Genomic DNA, 20,680 nt, shown 5'->3' with positions numbered 1-20,680 from the left:
TAAACCTCAAATGATGTGCAAAAAAAATTGTCAAGGTTAAGAATTTTTCCATGCCTTTGCTTCATACTCGGCCTTTCTGGTAGGGGTGATTTACGAGCTGGGGAAGCTGGTGGGGGGATGAGAGGTGGGGAGGCCAGTGGGGGAAAGCGTGCAGGAGGGCAGCTTTCTTTGGAGGCCCTAGGACCCCCAAGACTCAGCCCCAAGCAGCCCAGAGTCAGGCTTTGAGTGCCATCAGGTAGGGGGTCCGGACTTCAGATCTGCAGAGAGACGCAGCCCGAGGCCGTAGCAGCCTCTAGGCCACTGCCCGCCAATGTCTCCTTAGGAGATTTGGGGGTAGGGGTTGGCTGGGCCCTCCCTCGTTCATAAACTGAGCTTGCAGCCTGGCCTGTGGTCTCTAATGTCACCCACTCCTTCTCTGTCCACTTCTACCAGTATTGGCCTCCTGAGACAAGGCCCTGACACAGAACAAACCAGGCCTCAGGCCCTGCTGAGCTGGATCTTGACCTGTCTTTATGGGCCCTGGAAGGTCTCATTCCTAAAGAGGCAGGAGAGGGGACCTATGGCCACTCGGGCCTGCTTGCTGGGTCCCAGAGCAGACAGGGAGACCCCCTCTCTGACTCCAGTCAGCATGCAATGAATGTGCGGTCCTTGGCTGGGGGCTGCCCTGCTCCAGGGGACCTCCACCAGCCTCCACCCAGGAGGTCCACAGTGGTGAGCAGGGGGCAGTGCTGGCTCAGAGAGAGGCCTCAGCCCACTCAGCTGGTGATATGAGCATCTTGGAGGCCACATTTATGGCTGTGAGGAGAGAAGGGCAGAGACAGAAGGAAAGGAGGCCAAGGGGAGATGGACATCACCGCCCATTTCTCCCCATCTGGAGTCAGAAATGGCACAGCCCACCCAGGCCCCAAACAAGAAGCCAGGCCTACAGCCTCCTGCCCACCTGGCCTGAGGCCAGAGCTGGGGCCACTCCTAGAACATCTCTCTGGTCTGAAGCAGAAAAGCAGCACCTTCCAGATGAGGCTTCTGTCCCTCCTGGTCCATCATCCAGGTGTGCCCAGGAGTACCCAGGTGTGCCCCACAGAGATGAGACCAAGACATGGTCCTGGCATGAGGGGTAAGGCCCGCACCACCCAACCTGCCCCTGCATTTCCACTCTGGGGACCCAAGACCAGGGTTTCTTGTGCCTCCCTGGAGGAAAGGTCAGCCTCCCCTGCTACTTCTCAGGGAGGAAGGGTTTATTCTCTTTGGGAGGAAGGAGTTAACCAAGACCACCTCTGTTACCCCCAGAAAACCACCTGGGGTGCTCACGAGGGAGAAGGGAGCCCCTGGACCTTCAGAGGTCTTCAGGAAGTGACAGCCACCCTGTGGTCGTCCAAGTGGTTGAGCTTGGGAACCAGGGAAGTTTCCCAGGAGGGGCTGCTGACCACACAGGGAAGACATACCAGGAGCCGCAGGGGGCCTGGAGGATTTGTTGCCTCTGAGCTCTGGGCCCTGCACCCAGGAAGGATGGAGACAGGCTGGAGGCCCTGGAACAGTGTCCACGTAGGTAAGCCACCGGCTGTGTCCACGTTCAGACACACTTGAGAGGCCTGTAAATGTTTGGTGAATGTGGGCCGTCACGTGGAGGAGAGATGCCTGCTCCGGGAGGACTGAGAGGGGCTGAGTAGGAGGGAGGGTCCTGCCATGCCCTCCTGGGGATGCAGGGGATTGTCTGGGCAGCCGCAGGGCTGTGTGCATGCCCACAGGTATGCAGGCAGAGGTGTGGACTTGCTCTCACGCTCAGGCAGGACACGGGTATGGGGCTGGGGGATGAGCCTGGGATCGTCCAGCCATCCTATGGCGGTGCAGAATCTACTAGAACCAAGAGTCAATGGGTTGTCCTTGATCCGGCCTTCTGGGCTTCTCTGTCCCACCCCCGACAAGTCCTTTGAGAAATGAAGGGTCAAGCACCATCTCGGGGGTGACAGGAGACACAGGGGTGCGCACGTGATGGTTGCAAGGGCTCACAGTTCATTTATCATCTCTGTCTGCATATCCCAGACTGGACCGTGGGCGGGGTGGTGAGGGATGTGGAGGGAGACTGAGAGAAACAGACAGAGACAGAGAGAGCCGGCCAGCCCCCACCCAGCCACACCCACCTGTGAAGACGCTGGATGAGGGGCACAGGGATGGAGTGGGGAGGAGTGGGGTGGGGGTCCCTGGACCTTGGCCAGCCGGCCCCTCTTCCTCCCTGTGATGCAGGGAGGTGGCGGGCGCCTCGCCGTGTGGAGGTGCCACTAACCACAGCTTTGCTTGGTGGGTCTCTTGTGGGTTTCCTGCAGTTGGGGTGGGAGGTAAGAGGAGGGGCCGGCGAGAGGCGTTAGTGCTGGGGGCGGGGCCTCTCCCCGTGGCCTGGGCTCCCTGCCCCCAGCCCACAGTGGCCTCCTGGTGCGGCCAAGAGCAGGTCGTGGCCCTTCACCCCTGCAGCCACACTGTCCCAGGCTCTCTGGGCTCTCGCCTTTCTTTCAGAATGAGGCCCATTCGCTTAAAGTCTCCAAAATGGAGAATCAACAGGGTGGAGGCCTCTGGGCTCACAGCCCCATCCAGGTCAGTTCAGCAGCTGCTCGGAGACTCGTCGTGACTGGGAGGCTGCCATGGGCTCCTGCGGGTGGGGTGTGGCCACACAGAAGGACTGCAGGCGGGTTCTGGGCCTCACAGCAAAGCGGCCAACTCCTGAAACCTTGCTGACTCTCAGGCTGGGCAGGACCCTTGGCCGTTTAGAAAGTGTCCATGGACGTTTGGAAGGCATCTGAGCTGTTTATAAAGTGTCCTGATTCTCTGGCCAGAAGTGGGCTTCTCAGACCTCAGGGGCAGCCTCCCTCCCTTCCTGGGTTTTTACCTGTTCATCAGATGGCACTGGGGAGACCCCAGGGAATAGAGGCCGTGGTACCTGTATTCAGCCTCCTCAGTTTGTCCCCTGCGCTGACTTCGCTGGGTCCTTCTGACACCTGCTCCTATCACACCTGCCCACCTGAATGCACCTGTCCACCCACCTGGACACATCTGCCCACCTGGACATCCTTGCCCACCTGGACCCCTCTGCCCACCTAGACACCCCTGCCTACCTGGACACACGTTCCCACCTGAATAATCCTGCCCGCTTGGACACCCTTGTCAACCTGAACATACCTGCTCACCTGGAAACACCTGCCCACCTGAACAGTCCTGCCCACGTGGACACCCTTGCCCACCTGGACACCTCTGCCCACCTGTCCACCTAGACAATCCTGGACACCCCTGCCCACCTGAACAATCCTGCCCACCTAGACAATCCTGCCCAAATGAATTATTCTGCCCATCTGGACATCCCTGCCCACCTGGACAATCCTACCCACCTGAACTATCCTGCCCACCTGGATACCCCTTGCCCAGCTAGACATCCTTGCCCATCAGAACACCTACTTCCGGTCCTCAGTGTAGTGGTGACCTCAACCCCACCCTCTCCCCCTCCTAGCCTCCCAGCCCAGCTGCCCAGGAAGTTCGCCCACAGTGCCACTAGGCTCCACAGCTCTGGATTTCTGAGCAGGCACTGATAGAGCAGGTGGGAGGAACTCTGCCTACCGTTCCCACCTCAGGGCCCAGTAGCTTCAGAGAGGACCCCCTCAGCAGGGCCAGCAGTCAGGTCTTCTGGGAGATGGCCTGCTAGGAGGTGCACATGCTGGAGAAGCACCCTGCCTCTGCCTGTCAGAAGCATGTTCAGAGAACACAGCAACAACAAAGTACCTAACTCGGGTCAAACCCGCGGGGCCTCTGCAGGCTGGGCGTCTGCAAGCCCCCAGTGTCAGATGGAAACTTCCACTTTTAAGAAAACCCAACGGTTCTCCTTCTTGCAGGCTGCTGTGAACACACACGCTTGCACACATGCGCACACGGGCACACACGCGTGCGCACAGGCACACGCACAGAGATGCGCCTACAGCCACACCCCAACCACACCTTCACCTTCGAGATCGCTCATCTCCAGCCCACACCCCGTGCTCTCAGCAGAGGGCTCTGCGCTCGGACACAGCGGCCTCTGCTTTCTCACATGTGGGGCGGCTCGCTGGGGAGTTTTTGCAGCCCCGGTCGCACTTTTATGGCTCTGCCAGGGCAGTGATCTACTCGGTGAGAAAAGACAGGGCCATCCTCCTACCTCTGCGCCAGGCTCCCTCCCGGAGGCTTTTGGGCATGGGCAGGCCGGGTGGGCCAAGTGCCTCGCCAATGCCCAGAGGGTCAGCTGACGTCCAGCGGCTGAACAGCCTTCCTCCTATGAGCCCCAGTGGTGGCTTCCCTTGCTGGGCAAACACAGAGTGCGTCGGCTCTAGCACACAGGGTGCCTCTGAGCTTTCTTGGTTCTCTCTCTTGCCTGGCAGATCTCTGAGGACCTGGACAGCGGGAAGCTCTGTGTGGATGCTCAGCAAGCCGGGGCCGGCAGCTGGCTCAAGTACATCCGAGTGGCATGCTCCTGTGACGACCAGAACCTCACCATGTGTCAGATCAATGAGCAGGTAGGTCCGGACTCGCACAGAGCCTTGTCCTTGGGGCCTTGGTACCGAGGCGGACAGGAATGGGGGAGCCAGGGTGAAGGGTTAGCCGCACCTCTGCCAAGCCCATTCTGCAGCGGGGGGGCTACTTGACACTTGGCCAGCGCTGAGTTTCCGGGAACTTGGTGACACCCCACAAATGCCTTTGTGCCATGGCCTCACTGGGGGCTAATGGGGTCTGAGAGCCAAAAGATGACAGTTTATAGGAAGAAACGTGGCCAGGAGCAGGCAGGTACCGAAACCACAGGGTCCACATTCCGACAAACGTCACCCATGTGAGAGAAGTGGAGAACCGGACACCTCTGCTTGAGAGTCGTGTCTGAATGGCTGTTCATCCCAGCTGCCTGGAAGGGTTCCGTACTTGCCGTCTGGAAGGCTGAGGCAAGACCCCAGCTGCCCAGAGGTCCCCGAAATCACTGCAACAGTATAGCCACCCTGCAGAAGTGACCAGCCACATTTTGCACAAATCCTGGCCTTGCTGGAAGCCAATTGATGTTTTTCCTGAGCTGCATGGTCTGGGCTTCTGTGCCTGTCCCACCAAAGCTAAGGAACTCTTCGGCTTCTGCTGCCGTCCCCAGGAGGTTGAAGACCCTCTTGGCATGCTAGATCCTTACCACTTCATGTCCATGCTGGTCCTGGGCTGCAGGCATCCAGTCTCAGGAACCAGTCAGGACAGAAGATGCCACATGGAGTTTCCACCATGAAGACAATGTGTCCCCGGGGCTGGAAGCACTTAGTTCATGTTTTCATCACAAGTGTGCAAGTGGCCCCCAGAAGCCCTGCTCGGAGCCAGGCCCTTCGGACCATGCTTTCACCAAGTCCCCAGCGTAAGTCTTCCTGCGGATGCCTGGGGGCCCATCCCTGTCCATCTCAGGGTTTGCTTTTGCCTCTGTTTTGGGGTTACCCATGAGATTTCATTTGCAAAAAAAGGGTTCCATTGCTTTAAGAAATGTCTGTGGAGACCACATAACAGAGGATGCAGCTTCAGGTCATCTGTGCAAACTCTTAAAAGCCATTTGAAGCTCCTGACTCTAGAAGAAAAAAATTTGCACCAAGAAATGCAGAGACCTCACACTCAGGAGGCCCCGGGACCCACATGGATTGCTGGGCAGCTCGCCCTCATCTCCTCAGCCCCTTTCCCAGCTGTGTGGTCTCAGCCTGGACTGAGCAGCTCTCCCTCTCTCCAGTGGACATGATCTGGTGAAGCTCAGATCCACCTCTACCACTGAGATGGCTACAGCTTCCAGTGGGAACCCGACATTCTGAAAATAAGTATTTTTTAATTACAAAATATATTGCTGAAAGAAAGCAAAAGAACCATCATAAAAATTAGCACAGTACTTAAAAAAAAAAGACACTTTTTCTCCTGCTGCTGCTGCTGCTGCTGCTAAGTCGCTTCAGTCGTGTCCGACTCTGTGCGACCCCATACACGGCAGCCCACCAGGCTCTGCCGTCCCTGGGATTCTCCAGGCAAGAACACTGGAGTGGGTTGCCATTTCCTTCTCCATTCTAGATGAGCATAAAATGTAAGTGAAGGAGAATTAGGTTTAAGGTGCATGGAAAGATGGTCCTTCTTTTGGCCTTTCCTTGCAGAGAGCATGGTTCCTTGGTCGTGTGTCTGGGAGTCGAGGGGCAGTGGGAAAAAAAAACACCAGGAGGCCAGGTCCAGGACTGCACTTCTGTGAGATGCAGAATAAAATAGTGAAGGATCCAGATTTTTTATTTTAAAAAGAAAAGTTTGTTAGAGTGTCTAAACCAAACTTAAGCCGTGAAGTAAGTATCTTTATGTGGCAAGCTTCTGAAAAAGCAAGCAGACGTATTGTCTGTTCTCAAAGAGAAGTCTGTCTTCCGACATCTTTGTTTTATTATTAATATTTTAGATTAGCTTTTATTTCAGCTTCGTGTAGGGTCCAAATGGAATTCACTGCCTTGCAGCAAACTCCTTCCCTTGTCAGGACCAGCAGACAGGAAAACCCTTAACTAAGGGATTCCCTTTCACTTCATCCCACTTTTGTCCCTCAGTGCTTCCCATTCCAAAGCTCCATCCTACAGTCAGAAACACACCTGGTTCTAATACTTTAACCCAATGTGACATCAAAATTTCATCCTTGCCTGCTGGATGTTTCGAACAGCCTAAATGTGGGAGATTCATTATCCCCACTTCAGCTCACAGACTCAGAGAGGATGTGGGTGCACATTTAAGCAAACACAGCAGTGAAATGGCCTGAAGCAGCAAAAATTTCCCTGCCTGGGGCCTTTTAAACCCTCTATCCTCCGAGGGAGAGAGGAGCCCTCTGCCGGGCCTCCTCGGACCATGGTGGGTGGTTCCCGCTATTACTGGGCAACCAGTGTCCCCATCCCCAAACCTAACTGCATGGCTGTGGCCTCCAGACACCCAGGAAGGCAGTGGCCAATAGGCACAAGGAGGCGGCCTCATCTCAGATCTCAAAGGAAAATGGGTGATGTGTGGGACATAATTTTCCTGAGAAATAGTACAAATAATTTTAAACTCTCATAATGATAGGAAAGGGCTTCCCTGATGACTCAGATGGTAAAGAATCTGCCTGCAATGCAGGAGACCCAGGTTTGATCCCTGGTTTGGGAAGATCCCCTGGAGAAGGGAACAGCAACCCACTCCAGTATTCTTGCCTGGAAAATCCCATGGACAGAGGAGCCTGGCGGGCTATAGTCCACAGGGTCGCAAAGAGTCGGACCCAACTTTGTGACTCACACACACGCACACGCACATGCACACACACACACATACTAGATTTCAAACTGTTTTGTAGACAGTCTCTTGAAACTCGGCTTCCTCTCCCCTGGGATGGCCACGTGGCCAGCAGAAGGGCTTCTGTCCCCCAGTCCCGACTGGTGGAAGCTCAGCTCACTGCAAAGGGACCGGCGTAACCCTGCATGGAGCTGGAGTAAAACTGTCCCTGAAATATTAATAATAAAACAAAGAATTTTGAAGACAGGCTTCTCTTTGAGAAGGAAACACTACATGGTATTAATGGGGTTTTTCGGAGTGCCCTAATCCCAAGAGTTTCCACCAGGATTTCCTGGCACTTAGGAAACCCCCTACATATACACACATGCACACACAAACATACACACACGCACACATACACAGAGACACACCGAAGGGAACAATTTCCCTCTCTCTCACTCCCCACCCCCGACCCCCGACCCTACCACACACACCTGCACAGAACATCACCTCCCAACACAGCACAGACATGGAAGGGAAGGCACCCAGACTGGAGATCTAAGATCCATGAAAAGAGCTTCAGGTTTTCCAGGTGGTATTCGGTAGAGAAATCGCTTCAATCAGAAAAGCTCTCACTTGAAGTTCGTGAGCCATGACCTGAACCCCAATGTCCAGAGGTCCAGGGGGACCAGGCAGGAAAGGGTCACTTAAGGAGAATGTTCCCAAAGCTGCAGCGGCCAGAGAACTTGAGGCAGCTCTGCATGGGCCTCCTGGATGGTCTCCAGTCCTCCGGAGACACCCACACAGGGGCAGTGGGCTGAGGTCAGGGGTCTCAACACCCTCAGTCCAGCAAGGCCTTGGCTGATGTCCAGACGGGCTGTGGGGACAGATGCAGCCTGCATGCCCTGGGTGGTTCTGAGCGGGTGGTGGGCCCTCCAGCTGCTTTGAGAGTGCTGAGGGAGCCCAGACGCCGGGCAGTGCACCCCCCACTGGACAGACCCCTTCTGTCCGGCCAGGCCTCGTTCTTCCCAGACACTCAGGCTACTGACCATGTGCCCCTCACCCAGCTGTGGAGCCGCAGGGGCAGGGCTCAGAGCCCTTCACCGAGTCCTCTTCTGCACCCCTCTTGGAGCCCTGAGGCTCTCAGTGGTCTCTGCCCCATGGGACCTCAAGGAGAGGTGACCAGCCCATCCCTTCCACTCTGTTCCCCGGGCACCACCCTCGGCACCAGCTTCCATGGGGCTCTAGGTGGGGGGAGCCCTGGGCAGCAAAGGCCACAGGGGCCTTGAATTTCTCCCTGCACCCAGCCTATCACCTAAAGGTGACTTGTGGTTTGCTGCCTACAGGCAGTCCTGAGGCCACATGAGCTTTGGGGTGGCCTGGCTTCCAGGAAACAAAACATCTACAGCAGACAACTGTCAGGGAACAAGTTTCTCTCTGTGATTTTGGGGGGCAGTCAGACCACAGCATAGAACCTGGGGTGCCTGGTTCACCTTCCCAGCTTAGCAGGAGCAGAAGGCAAGCACTGGTGCCTTGATTCACTCTGGAAGGCAAGACCCTCGCCCACCCTCCCCAGGGATTTCGTGGCCCTCCCCTGCTCCCAGCATCCTCCAACTCCCACTTTTCTTTTAGGAAAACTCGAGACCTTCAGATATCCCTTGGGTGGCTCTTTTTCCCACCATGATAAGCAAATAAGTTGGTTTCAGATGTCTCAGGAGACACGGACAGGATCTGTTCTTGGATTTGTTTTACATATTTATTTTATTTATTTATTTGTTTTGGCTGTGCTGGGTCTTCGTTGCTGTGCACAGGTTTTTCTCTAGTTGCGGCGAGTGGCGTCTTCTCACTAGTTGTAGTGTGCAGGCTTCTCGTTGTGGTGGCTTCTCTTGTTGTGGAGCATGGCTTATAGGCACGTGGGCTTCGGTATTTGCAGCACGTGGGTTCATAGTTGCGGCTCCAGAGAATGAGCTCAGTAGTTGTGGTACATGGGCTTAGTTACTCCTCAGCATGTGGAATCTTCCTGGACCAGGGATCAAACCTGTGTCCCCTGCATTGGCAGATGCATTCCCAACCCCTGGACCACCAGGGAAGTCCTGGATTTGTTTTAGTGATAAGAAAGTAAACAAGTGCTTTGAAATAAAGTGCCCTCCAGAGCAAGCAAAGGCCAGAAGAGGCCTGCACGCAGCCCGGCTCCTTCTCCCACATCACCTCGACAGGGCAAGGATGTTGGTGGCTGGTCACTCACACACATTGGGGAGCACGACTCAGGGGCTGGACCCCCAGTACACCTCAGAAGGGCTGCGAGGTCCGCACTGCACGCCAACCACCGGGGCTGGCCAGCCAGGCATCAGGAAAAGCCACCACCACCAGCACATTCCGGGACAAGTGAGGGGCCGCGTCTCCCTAAAGCGGAAGCAGACAAAGGCTAATCTCCTTCACAGAGCATGTTAAAACAATGGCATTTTATTAGCAGATGATCCAACAGATCACCACCCAGCAGCCCATCCTTCAGAGCCAGCAGTTAGAGGACAAGAACCCAGGGTTTCCGGGCAAAGCTCAAAGCATGTTCTTTTGCTTTCGTTTCTACTGCCCCGACTTGGACGAGACCCTCCCCACTGCCCACCCCCATGTCAGGGTTAGCGGTCTGCCAGGGCTGGGATTCTAAACGATGGCTATGCCGTGTCCACTGCCCTTCTCTGCCCTGATCGTGGAAGGCCCATCCCTCCCTCCACGGCATTTAAATTAAAAAGGGATCGGCTGTTTCAATGGTAGCTTCCAAACAATTAGATACAATTTTCCCTTCCAAAATGAGAAGGATGAGGAATTCATTTTAGCACTTCTTACCCAGTTTGCAAAAGACTTATTTAAAAAATAGAGCAAATGTGTTTTGCATTAGAAAACCATTGCATTTTTACTCCCCAGGGCACACTGACCATCTCTGAGGCAAAGGACAAGGTATTGATTCACAGTACCGGTTATCATTTACCAGAACCTATATTTTTTCCCTCTTAATTAAGTGGAAGTAATTACTTTATTAGAAGGAGCCACTTAAGTATGATGAAGACAATTTAATTGTGACCTGTAATTTATATTTATATTTTTAAAAAATCTAGCTAACTGTATATTATATATTTTTATATTATATGCAAATGTGATAATTTAGAGATAATAAATATATATGTAACATCCAGGTACAAACCGTACAACTAAGAAAGAGGAGGGTATACAAGATGATTTTTAATGTTGAGCTGCTGGGAAGGTGACAGAATATATATATATATATAAAGGCAGAAAGTAAAGATTAAGGCACAGGCTGCTCCAGCCACACTTGGGAAGAGAGGGACATGACAAATCCAAGGGTGACAAGCCGCCTCCCCTCTCTCAGCCAGAGGAAGGGATCGTCTGCTCCTTCCTAGAGCCTGCGGGTGGTAACAAACCCTGAGCAGCCAGCGCCGGCCCCTTCCTTCTGCCCTGAAACAGCCAGGCAGGCAAAGTGAAATAAAGACCTGCCCACACTCTCAGCAGCTCCAAACACTTGCTTCCCAGCTCCATTCTGGAGCATCACCTGGGCTGTTTCTTAAAATCCAAAGCTAACCCCTGTGCCAGCCTCAGGTCTCTGATGTCCACAACTTTCTCCGAGAGAGAAGGTCGGCGTTTGGGGACATCAAGCAGTGAGGAAACACGCTGACACCTACCAAGGTCTTGAGGCAATAAGAGTGCTGGCCTCACCACATTGTGGAGCCCCGAAAAATGCCCAGAGATAACCCTCGGTCCAGCATCCTCTCTCCAAAGGCAGACTGGCAACTGAGCGAATTTGCTATTCAGCAAGATCTCAGAGCAATTCAAATTCCCCTTGCTGTGTGCTTCTCTCATGAAAAGCCCCTTGTGTGCCACGCGAAAGCCTTCACAAATTCAAGCACAAGTGAATTCCGAAATCCAGAATGGAGAGAGCTTAATTTTTTTTTTTAAGATAAGCACCTATATTACTCAAATACCCCTTTAAAGTTTCTCAAATTGATCAGGGGTGAGGAGTGGGGTGGGGGTGGAAACAAAGGCCAGTTCGCTTATCACTTTCATGATTTTCATTTGCTCCTGGAAGGGGAGAGCTGTGGCCTGTATTCAACATACGGGCTGGTGGTCTGCAATCTAATCCTTTCTATCCAGTGTAGGTCAGATGGAGTTTTTCACCTACTTAAATTTTAAAATTCTAAGATTAAGGTGGAATGAAAATTGTGGAACTTAAAGTCTTTATGTTTGAAAATAATATCTGTTCTTGTGAAACTGACTTGGTATTAAAAACAAAAACAAACTTAAGGAACGCTAAGGAGAAAATACACCCAAACTGTCAGCCATTATCGATTTGAAATATTTCTTTGTCTTAAAGAATGTTGTTGGAAGAAAAGAAAATGATGTTCATTTTCTTATGAACGTGGCCCATACTGCATCCAGTTTTTCTCCGGCAGTTTCTCTGTCTTTTGTTGAGAACGTGGCCATGTATTTGTCCGAGCTCCGTTCACCTACAAGAAGCCGTCTCTTTGTGTCCAGAGATTGTAAAAGGGTCAGGCTAAACACAGTTAGAATCCCAAGTCCCCCTTGTTGGTGTCGGCCGCCCATGTTCAATCAGGTCTCGCGTTGCAAAGAGAACTGAGATGCTGAACAAGGTCTTAACTCGGGATCAGTTCTGTTTGGCATTGTTATTTTTTAAAGCCGTTTAGAGCAGACATTTATTGGCGCTAGTAAAGTCAGCTGTTGCTGTGGTTTCCTCCGCTCTCAGGCTCTGAAACCAGACAGAAAATTCCGCCTTGCCACACAATCCAAGGACCCCGAGACAGTTACATGTTGCTGGGGACGCCACTGTTCAGAGACAGGCTTGGATACACAGATGCCAACCTGTAAACAAAGGCAGGTCTGCTCTGAGCCTGGGAAGGAAAGAGTATCAGAGACCAGGGTTCTTTCTTTCCAGGGGCATAGGCTTCTGTTCCCCTCTTGTGGAAATCCTTAAGACTCAGCCCATCCTTGATGCCCAGTTAGCCCTGGGATCTGAATATGTCCCACGAAGAGGCACACAATGAAAGGCTAGGGATAAACCAACTTAAGTGACTGCAGTAATAATTTGGTTTCCAGGTGGCTCAGTGGTAAAGAATCTGCCTGCCAATGCAGGGAATGTGGGAGATGTGAGTTTGATCCCTGGGTCAGGAAGATCCCCTAGAGGAGGAAATGGCAACCTACTCCGGTATTCTTGCCTGGAAAATCGCATGGACAGAGGAGCCTGGCAGGCTACAGTCCATGGGGTGGAAAAGGAGTCGGACACAACTAAGCACTCACACACAATAATAATTTATCACCGGGAGAGGGAAGGGGCGGGTGGTACAGTAACTGCACAACTTGTGCCCCAGCAGTCAGGAGACTCAGTCCCACAAAAGCCCGGCCTTTGTCCCAGGAAGTCGCCGGACCCCGCAGACCAGGAAGATAAGGCCTTTGTGCTGAACAGGTCGTAAAAGTACCTGCCGCCTTTGTGTGGACCAGGGCGGATCCGCCGCAGCCCCATGCCCTTAGCGAAGGTGGACCGGCTGAGTTTGGAAAAGTTTGTGCGCTTTCCCGTTTGCAGCTGCGCCCCTTCCTCCAAGTGGAGGCAGGTCGGGGACACCCGCTGTCCCCAGTCTGGCCGCAGGCTCTGCGATCAGCTCTAATAGCTATTAACTCAGTCTAGCCGCTCAAAGTCCCGGCGGCCCGGGCCGACTGCTGGCCCGCTGCGTGTCCGGTGCTCGCGCCCCCTCCAGGCGCCGGGGCCCACCGTCTGTCCCGAGGAGCGGGACTGGGTAGGGGGCGCCCGCCGCACAAGGAACTGCTTCCCTTGCCGGCGCGCTAGACCCACCGGCTGGGAAGGGTCGGTTCCCTCCAAGGGAGTCCGAGGACTGAGTCCGCAGCTCTAGGAGCTGGGACGGGGTGGGGCTGCGCGGTTGGGTGGGAGGGGGGAGGGAGGGAGCGTCTCAGAAGATCTGGCAGTCCTGGAAGGCGGGCAGGAGGCCAAGGGCGTTGGGGATGAGACCGGAGTAGACTCCCAGTTCGGAGCTGGGAGGGGGATGTCTGCAGGTCCCAGGCCCTTGGAGGGGTTCGGGGGAGGAAGGGGAGGGAGTCCGGCGATCCCAGAAGGCGGGTGGGGTCCCGGGAGACCTGGTGGCCCTCCGAGAGGGGGGATTAGGGATCCTGGAAGAGTGGGTGGCCCTCAGAAGGGGTCGGAGGGGGACGCAGAGCCGGAGGCGTAGGCGGGGCGGTGAGCCGCGTCAGCCCCCGAAGCCCGGCGGCGGGAGCAGAAGTCCAGCATCTCCGGACGCAGGTCAGAGCGCGCCGCCGGCCTCTCACGTTCCGGGCCCTCGCGGGGCGCAGGCCTAGCCGGGGAGGATGCTGCGGGCGGGTCCACATTGCCCTCTAACGGGGACCCACGGGAAGCCACTGGCTGTCGGCCGGCGCCAGCCTGCGCGCAGGGACACAGCGGCCGACGGCCGGCGGGCGCATTAAGGCTGCACTTGCTGGATGCGCTGGTTCAACGCTGGGATGACAGTGCGATTATGCCTGTGTATTAATAAGCTGTGACTCCCTGCTGTGGGATGGGTCAGGGGCTCATCCCGGCTTTGCTGGAGCGTGAGATGCACTTTGGGTCTGGTTCTAAAATACAGTGGCTGGAGTCTGACTTAATAAAAAACAACAATTATTTCAGCCACTGTAATTTCTTTTAAACTTTATATTTTGTATTGGGGTGTAGCCAGTTAACAATGTTGCGATAGTTTCAGCTGAACAGTGAAGGGATTCAGCCATACATATATATGTATCCATTCTCCCCCAAACTCCCCTCCCAGCCAGGCTGCCACATAACAGTTGAGCAGAGTTCCATGTGCTATACACTAGGAACTTGCTGGTTATCCATTTTAAATTTAGCAGTGTGTGCATGTCCATCCCAAGTTCCCTTACTATCCCTATCCCCCATCCTACACCCCTGAAAACTGTAAGTTCATCCTCTAAGTCTATGAGCACTGTGTAATTTTTTAGATAAAATAAAACAAAACTGGGAGTTTAATATCAATTGATTTAACTATAGAAGGTAATATGGTACAGTTTCTGCGCTGTGCTATTGCTCAGTTGTGTCCGACTCTCTGTGGCCCCATGGACTGAAGTCCACCAGGCTCCACTGTCCGTGGGGTTTCCCAAGCAAGAATGCTGGATTGGGGTGCCACTCCTACTCCACAGGATCTTCCCGACCCAGGGATTGAAGCCACATCTCCTGCGTCTCCTGCACTGGCAGACAGATTCTTTACCACTGCGCCTCCTGGGAAGTCTGGTCTCCATTTAAAAAATCTCATCCTTATTTTAGCGACATGCCAGGGGATAGTTGCCAGATGAAATTGCTAACAAGTACATATTGATAAGACATCTGTACGTGTGTGTACTTCTACTGTGTACAGTTCCACCATCCACATGTTCAGCGGGGAATTTGGGGACGCCATGTGGCTCTGTTGTCCCTTTGAGAGCACATTGGTGTCATTCTGGAATTAGTTGAAACTGGTGATCTGTGAGGGCATCCACAGCTGGACTTGGACTGGGGAGAGGGGAAAGGGCCCCCCCAGAGGGGGGAAACTCAGCCTTCCAGATGTTTCCCCGGGGTATGGGGGGAGGTGAGCAGGCAGTGCCCAGGTCAGTCCCCGGGGCGTCTGAACCATGTCCAGCTACTGTGGAGAAGCCTGGCCTAACACCCAACCGCCAGTTCCTCCACCAGAAGGTGGTGCTGAAGAACCTTGGGTAGGAATGGCCTGGAGAAGCCTCTGCCCCCCGTTTCTCTCCAAGCAGATGGACTGGTCTCAGGTCCTTCCCTGGCCTCCTAGCCAGCCCTGTGACCAAGCCTTAGTGCTCCTGGAAGTGCCTTGGTTACTGTGATCTGAAGAGGAACCCAGACATCACATGCAGGCATGGGAGGCAGTGCACGGCCTAACAGAAATGCAGCCTGCTATCTGACATTTCCCGATTTAAGATGCAGGGTTCCTGGCGTCAGCCCTGTCCTCGTGAGAGTGGGCGCACCACCCAGAGGAGCTGGTTCCCTGGGCTCCAGGGAGGGCAGGAGCCCTAGGCAGGGGCTGGCAAAGGCAAGGAAGGCCTCGGTCTCTCCCAGAGCCTCCCAGGCTGTTGGAGCCTGGTCCCTGGGCCTCATCCCAGACGACCCTGATCATGCTTCCCTCTTGAGTAGCTGGAGTTTTCCAGATCATGGCCACCACCCTCCTTGCAGATGATGCTTTTTCAGGGGACACCTTGGCAAGCTACAGGGCTGCTCAGAGTATTGACACTGGACGTTCGTCCCTCAGAGCTTGCTCCAGGCTACAGACTCTACCCCAAGCCCCACCTGACCCCTCTCTGTTTTCAGAGCGATCCCTGATCCCAGACACCCACAGCTGCTGGTACCGAGTTTGTGGCTGGCACGGGCTCCCCTCCACCTCCCCCTGTGGGAGACGTGCACACTCATCTGAGACTCGCACCTACCGACCTGGCACACGGGACCGCCATCTGTCTCCGTGGCCACTTTCATAAACATCCAAACCCACGCTCAGGGGTGAAGACCCCATCCTGGCCCCAGACAGCAGAGAGTGTCCTACATACATATTGACAAAAGGAACCAGGCTCCACTTCTGAGGAAATGAGCCGCGCTCTCTACCTGATATTTCCTGCTAGGAAGCACCCTGCTCAGGAACTTTGGGGCTAATCCTCACGCATTTCCTTTTGCATCCCCTTTATCCAAAATCTGGATCAAACTAGCTAAAAATAGACTCTAGTCCTCCTGAGAGTATCCTGCCAAGTTCCAAAGGGGAACCTCTTAGCAGCAATTAGAAGGCAGGTCAAGGGCCCAGCGGGGCAGGCTCCCCAATGAGCAGTGTCAATGGCGTGCGGGCCGGGTGTGCACGATGTGGCTTTTAAAGCAGCCAGGCCGACAATGCTGACCCTTTCTCTCTGGTTTCTCCATCCTAGATTTATTATAAAGTCATTAAGGACATTGAGCCAGGAGAAGAGCTGCTGGTCCATGTGAAAGAAGGCGCCTACTCTCTGGGGGCTGTGCCTCCCAGCCTGGATGGTAAGCCCCCACCCACAGGAGCAGAGGCCTGGTGCTCCATCACTTGGACAGCGTGACAGGAGCCAGGGGTCCCCCAGCTGCTGCCCATGGTCCATCCCCCAGGCCCCAGATGGGCAGAACCAATTCCTTCCAACAACTTCTCAACCTGAGCACTTTGCTTTCTCCTTCCTTGGGTTACAGGGGCCACAGTCTGAGTTCAGACAGGACTTGAGACAACACAACATGCTGCCTGACATCTCTGTAGTGGGAGAGTCCTAGGGGCTCTTTTTAAACTGTATAATTATCATTAACAGCAGCAATATACTCTCTGCAAGACTTAAACAAACAGACCCATTTCACAGCTTGGAAACATTCGCCCCCTAGAGCTCTGTGCCAAAGGAGAGTCACAGTCTCAGTTAAGAAAGTGCAGTGATGCCATCCATGTGTTTGAAAGCAATGACCACCTGTAGTTAAAAGCAAAAATTCTCAGAGAACAGTTAAGGGAAGTTTATTTGGTGAGAGGGAATATTTAGGGCTTCTGCTGCTGCTATTGCTAAGTCACTTCAGTCGTGTCCAACTCTGTGCGACCCCATAGATGGCAGTCCACCAGGCTCCCCCGTCCCTGGGATTCTCCAGGCAAGAACACTGGAGTGGGTTGCCATTTCCTTCTCCAGCGCATGAAAGTGAAGTCGCTCAGTCGGATCCGACTCTTAGCGACCTCATGGACTGCAGCCTACCAGGCTCCTCTGTCCATGGGATTTTCCAGGAGTGGGATTTTCCACTGGAGTGGGGTGCCATTGCCTTCTCTGTTAGGGCTTCTGAGGGCCCCTCTAAGCAAGCTCTTCCAACAGGACTACAGGAAGCATCCCTAGTGTCCTTTCCTCTTGGCTGGTCACACAGTATGTGTCTGGTAGACACACTTCTATTCCTTGTTCATCCACACCCAGGCACATCTCTGATGATGCTTGAGGAAAGCCCAGTCTCATACAAGCTCAGATTTCTGAAATCCAGACTTCTATTTCTCCATCCACATTGTTAAGCAGTGTGCCCATTCACCTTGGGATCCTGGAACCATTTTTAAGTGGCAGAGGAAAAGTCAGTTGGAGGAAGCTGCTTGGCAACGAGGCTGGTCAGTTAACTCCCTACGTGCTGTGGCTAAATAGATGGCATCTCTTCTCTGCGTGAGGCCCCGCAAGTGAACCAAAGGCAGCCTCTGCTTCTCACCGTCTCTGGTGCAAATGATTCCATTCCGGATAGAGAAAGGGGGGAGGCTGGCTTTTCCCTTCCTGTCCTTCTTCCCCCACACCCCGGCCCCCCCACACACACACACAAGTACTCCAAGGTTTAATGATTAATGCCACTAACTGCAAGTTTCTCTAAGGAGCCGCTCCCGTGTCACGGCCTGAGAGTACGGTTGACTGGGCCAGGGAGCTAGGCGTCGGAATTAGCAGGAAGCCCCCGGGAGCAGGGTGACCTTCTCGGTCCTCAAGCGTGGCCCACCTTTGTGGGGCAGCACTTTGCGCCCGTGAGTTCTTCCAAAGGCTCTCTCTAGAGAAGGACAGTTCTATAAAATAGACTCAACCCACCCTCTCCTCTAGACTTTGGTTTTAATCAGCCCTTCGAGAAAAGGAAATAGGTGGCTAAGCTCTGGGTATCAGGGGGATGGTCTCATTTTTCTTAAAATAATTGTTGAAAAGACCTGTGAATCTTAGATAATGCACTCAGAAAGATAAATTCGGCCATGCTGGGCCATGGGGTTTTGTTTGTATGATGACCTGTCTTTCTTCCGAAAGGTTAGAGAAACCTTGATTCCTGTCCCTCTTCTAATGCCTGATCTTAAATAACTTGGGTCTGCATTTTCCTAATTTATCAGACATCTGTGGGCTTGCTTTCCACACATAATAGTCCAACGTCAAATATTTGACTTTTCATCCCCTTGGCTGTCAGGATCACTCCTTCACCTCCCAACAGCCACCCCTCCTCAGTTAACTCTGAATCTCACAGAAAGAAAATGTAAAAATGTTCCTCACTAAGATAATTATCATAAAAAATCTTTTATCCCAGCCCCAGTGAATGCAGGGCCCCTTATCACGGCAGGAACTTGGAGTGGGCTCTTGAGGGCTTTTGAGCCTCCAGTCTGTAGATTAGCATGTAGATGCCACATAATTGTGTCCCCCTGGGTTCCCTGAAGCCATTAGGCACTGATTTATTTTTCTGTTACATTCCTGCTTTGCCGCGAAAAGTTGCCGAGGGAACTTCAGACAGACGCAAGGCTCAGACTCGACACACAAGACATCGGGCCAGCATGGTCTCAGTTTAGTTGGGTTTGGGCGGAAGTCAGAGCTTTTGCCCCGGCCCACAGCCCCCCTCCCCGGGTTTAGATGAGGAGAGCTCCGTTCTGAGTCACAATGCTGCCTGCTCTTGTTGGGGGCAGGAGCTCTGGCAGGATGACCTCCAGGTATCACGGAAGAAGGGAGGGTGGGGGGGGGGGGGGCAGTGGGTGGACCTGCTCTGCCAGTTCACTGCGGGGAGCGGCCCCAGCCCTGTGGACCCGGGACTGGCAGCCTGGCAGTGGTCTTCCAAAGCTGCAGCTTTGTAAAGAAATTCAATTCCAATTTTCCTACAAGTGACTCAGAGCAGAGGGAAGCCACTTTCAGGTTCATTAGTTCCAGGAACTTTTTATTTTGTTTTTACTCTTTTCAGTAGAGAGGGGAAAGATTTCTCTTTCAAGAGAACTTCTAGCTCTTGGGAGAAAATAAAGAAAATCATTTCCATTCAAATATGCCTTTCTTTTGAGAAAGGCTCAAAATTACTAACTTTTTCCCCCTCTCCAAAAAAGGTCAAGAGAGGGCAGCGTATTTGTATAAAGCATGAGATAAACAGATATAACATAATACAACATAACTATACAACACAATGTAGCATAATGCAATCAGAGTGTGACATTCTCTCGTATTTCTTTTAATTGGAGTTGCTTGTGCTGGGAAAGTGAAAACCATGCAGTCCAGGCACGTCTTTCTTGCCCCATCCAGCTTTCCTCAGGTGTGTATTCGATGCCAACTTTACCTTTATGGAAGATGAGGGACACCTGTCCACACCATGGCATGAGTGGGCAAGGCTTGGATGTGTCCTGTTCCAGCCTCTGTCCTTCGACAGGAACAAACTTGGGTCCCTGGTGGGATGGGGACATGGAAGGGGGGCACCCTCCATCACTGGTTCCATCACCTCCAGGACACCCTCCAATGCCTTTGAAGTGAGATGCAGGCTGAATTTTCATTATAAATCCAAATTCCAGATCCAAGCTGGAAAAATAAGTTGGTCAGTGCTATGAAAAGGTGGGGTTGGCCCTTCTTTTCTTTTCAAATTTCAACTTCAGTGCCTGTTTTGGGTCCAGAAAGTGATGTTAGTGGTAAAGAACCTGCCCATCAATGCAAGAGACATAAGAGACACAAGTTCAGTCCCTGGGTTGGGAAGATCTCCTGGAGGAGGGCATGGCAATTCACTCCAGTATTCTTGCCTGGAGAATCTCCGTGGACAGAGGAGCCTGGCAGGCTACAGTCCATAAGGGTCACAAAGAGTCGGACACGACTGAAGTGACTTAGCACACTTTGCACGAAAGAGTAAGATAGGAACTGACATGTCTCACTTCCTTGTAATGCTGGTGGGAGGGCCCCTCTCAGCCTCATTCCAGCCCAGGAAGTCAGAGCAAACCCACAACAGCGGTTTTGTGGGGCCTGGGCATCCGGTTGTGTTCTAAGATGGTGCTCTTGGTTCCAGTGGGAAGGAACCCATGTTTCTAAGGACAGGGAAGTCCTGTGGGGGATTGTGTGGGGGCGGGACACTGGCATCGCATCACCATACACAGGCCACACAGGGTGCCTTTCTTATACCCTCAGCGGGAAACTGGGACACAGCCGCCTGTCCCCAGGCACCCAGCAGAGAGAAGGGTGGTACCAGCTCTGCCACTTCACCTCCAGATGCCCCGGGCAAGCCAGGCGGCCTCCTCTGGCCTCCGTGTACCAGTGATAAAACCTGCGGCTTGATGCGAGGCTCAGGGGAGGGAACATGATAACGTTCCTGGGCACCAAGCTGGCCACGTGGAGGCGCCCCACCGCAGGTGCTAAGCTCACGGTGGACACTTACCTGAAGCAGCGTCCAGGCTCCCTTCTGCTTTATCTTTATTTGTTGGGTTTTTTTTTTTTTTTAATATTTATTTATTTATTTTTGGCTGTGCTGGGTCTTACTTGCAGGACACAGAATTTTTAGTTGTGGTATGTGGGATCTACTTCCCTGACCAGGAATCAAAGCTAGCCCCCCTGC

General features: G+C 53.3%; 1 protein-coding gene across 2 annotated transcripts in view; it reads left to right on the top strand.

Moving 5' to 3' along the window:
- The window catches only part of PRDM16 (PR/SET domain 16), a 338,180-nt gene that overhangs the window by 278,549 nt on the left and 38,951 nt on the right, over positions 1-20,680 (top strand). The window contains exons 1-3 of one of the 2 annotated variants that reach the window (XM_061160552.1): positions 3,999-4,143; positions 4,392-4,526; positions 16,279-16,381. In XM_061160552.1, the coding sequence (XP_061016535.1) occupies positions 4,506-4,526; positions 16,279-16,381 (124 nt within the window). In that variant the 5' untranslated portion in view covers positions 3,999-4,143; positions 4,392-4,505. Of the gene's footprint in view, positions 1-3,998; positions 4,144-4,391; positions 4,527-16,278; positions 16,382-20,680 lie in introns of those variants that run through there. The other variant, XM_061160551.1, reaches the window with a different exon arrangement.

Source organism: Dama dama, chromosome 14, assembly GCF_033118175.1.
Source record: "Dama dama isolate Ldn47 chromosome 14, ASM3311817v1, whole genome shotgun sequence".
Taxonomy (NCBI): Eukaryota; Metazoa; Chordata; class Mammalia; order Artiodactyla; family Cervidae; genus Dama; species Dama dama.
The sequence above is the reverse complement of the archived record's forward strand: the minus strand, read 5'-3'. Positions and strand labels throughout refer to the sequence as shown.